The sequence below is a fragment of the Pundamilia nyererei genome, unplaced genomic scaffold (assembly GCF_000239375.1).
Source record: "Pundamilia nyererei isolate P.nyererei 1_Seehausen unplaced genomic scaffold, PunNye1.0 scaffold01421, whole genome shotgun sequence".
Lineage (NCBI taxonomy): Eukaryota > Metazoa > Chordata > Actinopteri > Cichliformes > Cichlidae > Pundamilia > Pundamilia nyererei.
The window spans coordinates 685-11,577 of record NW_005188822.1 but is presented as its reverse complement, the minus strand read 5'-3'; the positions used below and the strand labels follow the sequence as shown (position 1 = coordinate 11,577).

Genomic DNA, 10,893 nt, shown 5'->3' with positions numbered 1-10,893 from the left:
TCAGAGGTGTTTGGTACCTGCTGGATGTCCTGCAGAGTCTTTATGACTCTGATGTAGTCGAGGTAAACCCCCCCTGCTGTGTCCCAGTCCTGGATGGTGGCGCAGTGCTCGGGGAGCGCCAGACCCTCCAGGAACTCCAGGAGGTAGTCGTGGTTATCGTTGATGATGCAGTCTGAGAGAGAGAGAGAGAGCGAGATTCAACAAACTGATCTCACAGATGAAACATAGCGTGATGTGTGGACTCGAGCGCCTCAGCACTTGTTGGCTCATCGTGTTTTTGAACCAACTGGAACTTTAATTCTCTCTAATGTAACCATGTAATGATGCTAATTATTCAGATCAGAGGAGTCTGAAGTTTTTGACTCTTCTGCAGGACGTGGTTCAGACCGCGTGTGCAAACAGGCGGGTCTACCTGAGGCCAGGTGCTGGATCAGCAGGCGGTGGCACTGGTTCCAGTATCGGGCTCGGTACAGGTGCAGGGCCTGCTGGTGTCTGTCGCCGTCGCGGTGGGCTCGGGTGGCCTTGGCCTCGTGGATCCACCGCTCCGGGATCAGCAGCTGCTCGGTCAGGAAGCGCTCCCTGCGGACAGAGTCCTCCGTCTCCTGCAGGGGGCAGTGCAGCGTCAGCATCTCCCTCACAGCTCGCTCCCTCTGACTGAAGACGCAGAGAAGAAGATCAGACAGGAAACAACGAGCTGAGATCTAAAGTGAGGACGGCCTTCAGAACAAAGCGGGCCGCAACGATCACGTTCAACTCGACTGTTACTGAAGATCACCGAGCCAACACGCCTACAGCTGAGAGCCGTCAGCTGTTTCCATGAGACTCGAGGATTCAAAGATCCGAGTCGTAAAACAACCTGAGCCCTGTTTGGCTCAGAGCCAAGCTGCTGAAGAAACGCCGTGCTGGCGGCGCGGTGAACGTACGCGTGCTCGGGGATGTGCAGCAGGATGAAGACGGCCATGTGCCACAGGCCGGCGCTCTCCAGCTGCGCGGCGTAGCTGGCGTGGAGGAGGCCCTGCCGTGGGGCGCTCAGGTGGGTGTAGTGCAGCGCCTGCAGGACGCCCCACAGGTGCCAGCTCAGGCGGTAGTCCAGGCGCTCCCAGGTGACGGCGAGAGGCTCCAGCAGCTGCTGCAGGCCGTAGTGTCTGCAGGGCGACAGGAGAAGCGTTAAAGTAGCGCTCTGCACGTTTTACCCAACCAGCGGCTGAAGCCTGGTTACCTGTCGCTGTAGAGTTTGAGCAGGTGGAAGCAGAGGTCGTACAGCGGCCGTTTGGACGCCTCCTCCAGATCTGGCTGCTCCGCCTCCAGGTATGGAGGCAGGGGTGCACAGGCGTACTTCCCCGCCTCACACAAGCCCTGCAGGACAGAAACAACGATCACCGATCAGCACGAACACAAGCAGGTCACTAGCTACACCCGTCACACCGCACACACCGCCCTCTGCTGAACACACTGAAACGAAGCTTTACGAGTGTAAATGTAACCTGAACGCTCGACAGTCAGAAATGAAGTCAAAGAAAATCAGCGGCGGCTCACCTGAAAGGCGGCTTCGTATCTGGCGAGGGCGTCGGCCACAGAGGCAGTCGGGGGCAGCATGAACCAGAGGTGGACGGCCACGCAGCGCTTCCAGTCCAGCTCGGCGCACACGTTCACCAAAGAGTCGGTGGACTGCCACACCTGCAGAGAACACCGTCAGCATCCAACCACAGCTGAAGACTGAGTGGAGGTTGTGCAGATCTCTGCAGGCCCTGATTTCACCCTGACGTCAGCTTTATAATTTACAAGCATTATTAACATGGATGCAACGACTGAAGTCACTGAACAATAACCACGAGAGAAGCTCGTGAAAATGTTTCTTGTTTTACACGCTGTTGATTCTTTCCTGGTAGGACGTGATGCGCCAAAACCAACAGAAGGTGGCACTAATTCAGGTCGTTAGCTGACGACCGCTAACACCACAGAAGAAGATAATGCATGTGTCACATTAGCTTTATAGACTCTGGTCATGGCGTCATACCGGTTTCCCGGCGAGCAGAGCGAAGATGCGGAGTCGCTCCTCGGGCAGGTAGCAGTCGGTCTGCATGCGGTGCCAATCGGCGAGCTGAAGGGCGAGAAGGTCCCTGCAGTACTGCGAGCCCACGGCCTGAGACAGCAGCAGGGACAGACGGTGGTCTCCTGGACGGACAAACAGTTCAGTCTGTCTTTCATTACAGACTGGAAAACGTGTCGCCGTGTCTACTGAGCGCCACATTCATGACTCATCGCTGCTACTTCCTGTTTGAGCGAGTGAACCTCACCTTCCTTCTGGGCGAGTCGGCACGCCTCGCTGATGCGGTTTCCCGTCAGGTAGCTGAAAACTGCGTCGACATGGCGACCTTTCCTGGCCAAAGCCACCTCCTCCTCCACCCTGTGGGAGGCACCGTGGGACAGCCAGGCCGAGAAGCTCCGCCTCCTCTCCAGCTGCTGCTCGTACTCGCTGAGCACCTCGGCCTCCTGATCCGAGGGGCCCAGCCGGCCCCACAGCGCCTCGCACAGAGTCCAGACCTCGGCCCAGTACCCCAGCAGCGCTGCAGAGAGAGAGCGTTTAAACCGGCGTCAACACCAACGCGTCGTCTTTCAGCTGTGATGTCATCACTTACGCTCAGTGTCGCCTCGTCTGTCTTTCAGCTCGGCGATCCACTCGGCATACTCGTGCAGCGCCGCCACGCCGGGCTGTGGTCGCACCGCAGGGCAAGCGGAGCTGTCGGGGACCTCCACGATGCTGTGCTTCAGGCAGATCTCCAGGGGGCGCTGCAGCACCGCCTGGCTCTCTTCATCTTCCTCTTCTTCAATGGTTTTCCCTCTGGGAGGCTCCAGACCCACCACCTGCTCCACCACTACCTTGTAGGGGCTTTCTGTGAGTCTGCAGAACCAAATCAAGCAGTTTAATGGAGCTGATCTGTGGAGGGCGCGCCGTGGAAGTAAAACCATTTAAGATCAACGGCACATTACATCAAGGTGAACCGTACAGGCAGATGAAAATGTGCCTGTACGGTTAACCTTACATGATGGAGCCATGTTGTCATGGTAACTATAGACGCAGCCTGGCTGATGTGTTGGCGTGCGGCGTGTTCGTGGCTCTTACGGTTTGCTCCTGGCAGGTTTCGGCAGGAAGCTGAAGTCAGTCTTTGCCGTCAGTTCTTGGTGCTCGAACTGCTTGGACGTTGGCGAGCTCAGCCGGCTGCCGCAGTGTGCGAGCGTCCAGCCGGGACCCCACCCGACCCGGAAGGAGCGCACGGCGAACAGCCCGGTGTCCATGAGTAAACCTCCCTGAAAAACAGCGGCCCGACTTTGAGCTTAGGGGGAGAACTTGTCTCCTCTCGGAGAACCTGCCGTTCACATGAAGATGATGCTTTACAGACTCTGACCTCTGACCTCTAAACTGGATTTCTAAGCGTTAACAGGACTCAGTGACACGTGACCGTCACTTTGAGCACTCGAGGTGTTTTCAGAGGAAACGCCGACCTCCTGAGCACCAACCTTCCCGTGAGTGATCGACTCTTTGAGGGGGACGGGGCCGCCGAGCCGCCGAACGCCAACCGTCCTAAATGAAGGCTCCGGAGTCCGGGAGGGCAGCGTGAAGGGGGACGGGCCAGGCCCCGCCCACTGCAGAGAGCGGGGGGCTTCAACGCCGGCTGGAGACGGCCGTGATGGAGGAAGGAGAGGGCGGGGAGAGTCTGACAGCTGAGGGAGGCCCGAGGTGAATCGAGCCTGAAGGAGACCGCCGGCTGCAGAGAGACAGAAGTTTGATTACGTCGTCGCCATTTTTACTGATGCCTCAAACTGTTAACAGACTGATGAGAAACATCGTGTGAGGGAGCGAGCGGGCGTTTCATACCAGAGGGTCGGCCCTGAGCGGCCGGCAGGACGAGGCGAGGAGACGAGACATCCGTGGAAACCTTCATCGCCGCGTGATCGTGGAACATGTCGGTGTCATCGTCGTCCTCAGCAAACAGGGACGCCTTCATGATCTGAAGACGAGACAATTTCACTGAACAGACAAACTGCAGAGTGAAGTAAAAGGCTCTGGTTGCCTCGGTAACCCCCTGATGTAGCCTCGTTTAAACATGTTTGCTAATGAAGGTCAGAGCGGATCGCCACGTGACTCTAAAACCATTTCCTGCCAGTCACACATTCATGGACTGCATTTATATAACATTATGTATGATAATGTTAAATGCATTATTCACCATTTGGTCTTTAAAAAACAAACAAACAGGCCTTGTGATGCACTTCCTGTGGGCGGAGCTCATAGCTGTACCTGGAGCGTGTGTGGGTTGATCCCCAGTGTAGAGGCTATGTGGCCGGATGCAGATATGCCGTCGAGCTCTGAGGAGGCCAGACCGCCGAGCTTGGAGATTGTCGTGTCCGTCTCCCCCGCCAGCAGGTCGCCGTCTTCCTCTCCTCCCAGCATGCTCTCTGTCGGGAAGCTCTGGGTGATGTCAGCCATGTCGCTGTCGAGCTCGTTGGCGCCGCCCTGGTGCTCCATGATGGCGATGGCCTGAAGGCAAACAGACATGGCAGTGATTTTGCTGCTTCTTACAGTTTTCATATTCAGAGTTTACAGAGCGTGCTCTTTATAGACGATGTGGGCGGAGTTCAGAGATCGTGCCACCTGATGGCCCCGCCTCTATGTGTTACCTGTGGTTCTGTTACTTTAACACACCTTCATGTCGGATCCTGGACAAAACGTTTGCACATCTCTTCTTGTTCCGCTTTCGGTCGTGTTCCAATAAAATCTGAATCGAGCCGAGCACTCACCGACAAACAGCCCAAAAAACATTTTTGTCAAACCAGGTGGGAATAAAACAGGCGGGTTCTCCTCTTTATCAGCCAATCACAGCTGAGCTTCTCTCTGGAGTAACAACCATCTTCACACAAAGTTTACAGACCAAAGTTCAAATGTCTTCATTAACTTTATTTGTTTTCATTAATTTCAACGAGGAAATGTTACATTTTGTCACAAATTAAATCAGGTTTCTACAAAAATCTCCCTCATAACATAAACCGAGTTTGTTTACAAAGATCAAACCGTCTGTCAGCGTCTAAACATCACAAAAACACGAAACAGCAAAACGTTTGCTTAGATGAGTGAGAGGCGCTTGGACCCCCGGGCGCTGCCACAAAGAACTCTGACCCTGAAACGCCCCTTTTTTTCTTCTACTTCACGGCTTCTGGTTGTAAGGCTGACCCGACCTTTCACCTCGCGACCTTCTCACAGGTGATAAGCCTGTCGTCTGTTTCCGACTCTCGGAGAATCAAGCGTCTGCGATCTTTAGTTCTGGAAACCTCTCGGACTACCGGAGCGCTCGCTGAACATGAAGAACGCTGTTTGTAGAGATGTGTCTGTTCTTGTTCTCAGTTTATTGGTAAAAGAAAAAAGCGAGTTTTTTGCTTTGAATATAAATATTTTGGACTCTGTCTCGACGTTCTTCGCTCCTCTGTCATCGTTAACGCTGAACTTCCTTCGTTAATCCTGTAAAACTCCTGGATGCGTCTCGTTATTCTCAGACTTCATTACAGCAGCTCAAAGTCGGCTCCTTATTGAGCGCTCTGTTCCTGACCTTTGACCTTTATGTCACACAACTCCTTCACTCATAAATCACCGACGTCTGACAGTAAAAGGATTTAAAGCGTCACACGCTCGCCGGCGGCGCCGTGGAGCCAGTTCTGCCTTTGTCCAACATTTCCCAAATGATTAATATGCGAGATCAGGGTCATGTGTAATCTGCATCCACGAATCAGTGGTGACTTTCTAGAGCCACTGGTGGAACTGGCTCCACATCAGGCAGCGTGCTGACGCTGCACAGCTGCTCCGAGTGAAAATGATCAAAATCAAAAAGCTTCAAACTTAAAAAAAAACAAAAGACTGAAAACGTCTGGTTAAAATCGACCTGCAAGCACACCATTGGGTGAAGCACTCCTTTAATCAGTGGCCTCAGTGAGGAGGAGGAGGGTGAGTGTGGGAGGGCGCGGGCTGCTCTACCTGAGCCTGCGGCGCCACCTGCTGCTGAGAGGGGGGAAGCTGTTGCTGCTGCAGCCGGGAGGGAGGGAGCGTCAGCGTCTTCAGCTTCTTGGCTTCGGCTTTCGGCGGGACGTCCTCGTCTTCGTCCGAGTCCTGCAGGCCGTACTTGGAGAAGTGCGCCACCTGAGGAATAAAGAGGGGGAGGAGTCAGATACACCTGAGAACCACACAAACAGAAGTGACTCCATCATTTTTATCCAAGTGTTGTGGATCTGAACCTGCTGAAAACATTCACACATCAACGAACGTAAACAAGGACGGTGCTGACGTTCATCAGGTGTCAGTCCACAGCAGCGGGCAGCGAGCGAGCTTTAATCTGAAACTGACCTCGAACACCCAGGACCCGGTCTCAGGTCGGTACTCCAGGAAGCGAGCTCCCTGCTTGCGCGATGCCTTCTCCAGCCGGCCCTCGTAGTTCATGTCGCTCAGACGCTCGGGGCTCCTGATCTGGGTGCAGGCCGTCTTGTCATTCGGCCAAACGCCGTCCAGAGTCACCTCTGCTCGCCTGCGAAAACACAGATCCACATCAGGACAGGAAGCAGAGGCAGAACGCCACAGGTTGATTAACCCTCTGGGGTCGAGGGTATAATCACACGTTTTTGACTACTTTTGATTTTACCTTTAAAAACTGTTCGCTTCCTTTGGTATCATTTTTCATTTTAACATTAACACAAATCAGACAAAAACATAAAATCCATTTATCTAAAAATGCAGTTCAAGTGTTTTAACCATTTAAACCTATTTATAGAACAATCACGTGTTCTGCCACACACGTGATTTGTGCCACGCCATGAAAGCGTCACAGGACAGAAGAGCACATCACTTCCTGTTTCCCACCTGGAGGCAGTGTTTACATCATAATCTGCCTTCGGTGGCGTTTTGGCAGAACGGTGACATTCAGCAGTCGCCTCAGTGCGCGGTGCTGCCGACTGCTTTGTTGTGCACGTCGAAACAATAAGTACACGCTGAACAACACCTCTCAAAACTCTCTCCCCTAAACTTCCTCCTCTTCCTAAACAACCAGATGTCACATGTTGCCATATCATTTTGTGATTGGTCGATACGCTAAATTCTTCCACCAATGGGGAAGGGGTGGATTTTTCTTCTCGCTGGCCAGCAGCGAGCGCCGTCCTTAGTTTTAGAAAAATGAGGTGAACGAATCCTGTAAGTTAGCTTGTTTTTAAACTGAAATCTTTTTTCCTTTGAGACGTTCGTTTTGGTTTGTAAGGTTTCCCGTCATTTCCTGTCGCTCACCTGTTAAGCCCCTCCCCCTCCGGCGGCTTGCTCTTGTCGTCCGGGTACACGATGACCTCTTTGCGTCTGAAGTGGACGATTTCGTCAAGGTTCAGTCCCGACACGTTCACCTCGCCGGGGAAGAAGATTGAGCCGTAACCTGGAAAAGCAGATCGGTGAAGAGCGGTGAGACAGCTGTCCAATCAGAGCCGACTTCAGCTCAAACCTGTTAGCGTACGACTGAAGTATGACATCACACGTGCGCAGGCAGTACCTTTCCTGCCGATGGTGAAGTTCTCCACGATGCACTCCCCGTTTTCGTCCACCATGTCGGCGAGCTCGTCCATGGAGGGGATGGTGTAATAGCCCACACGATTCAGAACGATGCCTGAAAACAGCAAAGCAAACGCGCGTCTTTTACCGTCCAGCGAAGGAAATGCGGACAGAAGCTGAAATCAGCGAGCACGCTCAGTTACCTGCAGGGTGCGGAGACTGCTGGGACAGCTGCTGCTCCTCCTCTTGCTCCTCCTGCAGAGACTCCTCGCCGAAGGACGCAGACACGTCATCGTTGCTCAGCTGAAAAAACAAAAAACTCAGAATTAGCCGCGATTCTAGCGTGCTGTGCTGCCTCGGGCCACTAGGTGGCAGCAAAATGTAAAAGTTCAGAAGCAGTGAAGAAAACGGGATTAATGTTTCTAATTTGTTCAGCTGATGTTCGGGACTCGAACACTGATTTATTTGTGCCGCTGATTCTGCAGCTCAGCTTAAATCGGCGGTTAGTTTCGTGTTCGTGGTTAAATCTCACAGCTGCTAGTTCATCGTCCGATATCGTAACTATGTTATTGTGGCGCTCGTTCTCTGCTAGCGACGACGCGCTTGGGGAGGCGGTGATGTTTGTTCTGGTTCTGACCTCGAGGCCGTTCCTCGAGCCTTTGTGCATGTTCAGGTCGCCGATGGTGTCCTGCAGGCTGGCGTGGGCGCGGCCCTGTGGGATTGGCTTGGCGATGGGGTTGACGTAGAACTGGGTGACCTCCGGGTCGTCGTCGGCCCGCCTGCCGGGGCCCGCCACCCTCCTCAGCTGCTCCTCTTCCTCCTCCACGTGGCTGCAAATAGGAGAACATGGCGAGGGGAGGAGAGAGAAAGGAAACGTCAAAGCGGCTCACGCCTGAATCAGCGCTGCAGTTTCTACGGTCATGTTACACTTTTGACTCTCATAGACGTGACAGCCAATAGGAACGTGGCGAGACCTGTGTCCGTTCTGTGGGTACTCTGACGGCGAGGCAAGGTCGTCGCTCTCCTTGTTCAGAGGACTGCTGTACTGACTGTTGTTCAGGTTCTTCAGCACGAGCTTCTTGATGCTCTTCCTGTGGAGGAAACGGACAGCGTTACCTGTCGGCATGCGCACGGTCATATTTAACTTTGCCGCTGCGTGGCGAGCGGAGGTGTACCTCGGCACGAAGGCTCCGTTGGTGAGCGACGGCTCGTCGTCATCCAGGCCGTCAAACAGCTGCGACTTCGAGGCTCCGGAAGACGTCAGCGCTTTGGGCCGCACCCTGGTCGCAGGACGCGGAGTCAGCTTGTAGTGAGTGGGCGTGGTCAGAGCCTTCTGAGCCGTCGGATTGGTCGGTTTCAGGCGCTGTCAGAACAAAGAAGAGATGCAGATTACAAGTTAACTCACAGCTTTGTATTACTTTATGTAATAAATTCTACGTTCCCGTCACTGGTGAGGGGCGGAGCCTCCCAACGGTTTGTTTAGACGAGGTACCGACAGCGAGGAAGTGAAACCGCCGTGACGGCAGCAAAAGAAACTAGGGGTGGGCGGTACAAACTAAACAGAGATTTTTACTATACCACAATAACAAGTTGATGGTGTCATCATGGATTATCTCAGTTGTTCTCCTGGCTGAAGTTTGGTCCGTTTACAGCATCCTGCCATGCGATTACATTTGTTCCTGACCATCGGGAACCCTCATGTTAACTTTTATAGAGTGGAAAAAAGTTAGCTTGTTTATATTATGCTAACATAGCTGTGTTGCTAGCGGTCACGTAGCACATCATTATATACCAGCTAGCCCAACTTCAGTAACCCTACAAACGTCACTGCTGTTTAGTTTTCTGTCTTCATTTATGTTGGAAGTGATAACAGAGCTGTACGTTTTAATTTTTCATAAATCTCTCAGTCAGAACATGCTATATCATGCTTAAGTGGAAGCTAGCGAGCTAACTTCCTGCTAACTTCTAACTCTGTTAAATGTCATAAATTCCGTTTTCATGGATGCCTGGATGTTAAACTCAATTGTTACACCTGGTAGAGCAGAACGCTGATCATTTTATTAAAGATGAAAGACTTTAGACAGTTTTTAACTCTTAGTGATGTCACAATGTTCGTTTGACTTTGGGACCAGAAGAGAACGGAGTTTAGGACCCATATTATTCAGAGAGGCTCCAGGCTACGGTAGCCCTAATGCTCCGACAATCCATCAAGTGGTGCGGCTTCGTAGCTTACCAAAGTTGTACCAAAACATTTTGACTGATTGCTGTGCACTATGTACCACATAAAATCGGTTCAAGGTCAGTAAGCACAACCAGAATTCATACATAAGGCGCTCAGTCGACTTCTGAGAAAATTAAAGGATTTTAAGTGCGCCTTATAGTAGGGCTGTTCATATAACGATATATATCGGATGACTATATAAAAACGTCCATCGTTTCATTTTACGCTATCGTTTGTTTCGTGGCGTCACAAAATAAACAGTTTACAGCAATAGTTTTTCATGGTTCTGATGTCACTGTAGTGGCTATATTCATTTATTGAAGTTCTCTCTTTCTCTTATATTTTATATTACCACACTACAGACGGACAAGCGCCTGTTTTTATGCGTTGTCGTTAGCAACAACAACAGTAACAGCATCGCGTGTCCGCTTGTTTATGTTCCACGTAAACCTTTCACAATAAGGCTCAAGATCCTGTTGAGACTTTTCAAAATAAACTGAATCACGTGAAAGATGCAGAGTGTTTACAGAGGAGAAGCAAAAAAAGGGCCGTCAGGTGCTAAAAAATAAACCTTAGACTCAAACGTTAGAACAGCACAGCCCTACCTTATAGTGCAAAAAATATGGTATACAATACAACACAGTTTTATTTATATAGCACACGTAAAACCTGAAGGCTCACCAAAGTGCTTCACAGTAATACAGAGAAACAACAAGTCATTTTAAGTACAGATCGGGCACTAGCACAGACAGAAGGGAGGCACTAATAGACAGGAAGAGTATTAAAAATAGGCATCAACTACGGCTGTGTGATATGACCAAAATCTTATATCCCGATATAAAACATCTATCGTCCGATAACGATATAAATCACAAAAATGTAACATTTTCTGTAAATTCTGTGAATCTCGGGCAGCTCGACTTGTGTGAAGTGTTTCCAGCTGCGCGTCATGTAGCTGGAATCGAGTGTTTATTACACGGCGTGCTGCGGGGAAAAGCCTGTTCTGCCATCTTCTGTTTCAGTCCGTTATTACACTCTTAAATCCTGCTACTTATTCCTGCGTCTTTTGGGATCTTACAAAGCTTCAAACGACGTGTCGACT

The 10,893-nt window shown here is 51.5% G+C and overlaps 1 protein-coding gene across 1 annotated transcript; it reads right to left on the bottom strand.

The window, feature by feature from the left end:
- Positions 1–17: 17 nt before the first annotated feature.
- nup98 (nucleoporin 98 and 96 precursor) lies at positions 18–8,933 on the bottom strand (the record flags this gene model as incomplete). Its single annotated transcript, XM_005755412.1, has 20 exons — positions 18–172; positions 413–654; positions 924–1,145; positions 1,220–1,356; positions 1,537–1,677; positions 2,018–2,175; positions 2,298–2,567; positions 2,640–2,902; positions 3,125–3,309; positions 3,520–3,767; positions 3,878–4,010; positions 4,301–4,540; positions 6,026–6,187; positions 6,392–6,569; positions 7,319–7,457; positions 7,572–7,685; positions 7,774–7,873; positions 8,208–8,400; positions 8,545–8,661; positions 8,746–8,933. Coding segments are annotated over 20 exons (3,585 nt in total), but the record flags the coding sequence as incomplete, so codon positions are not given.
- Positions 8,934–10,893: the final 1,960 nt, after the last annotated feature.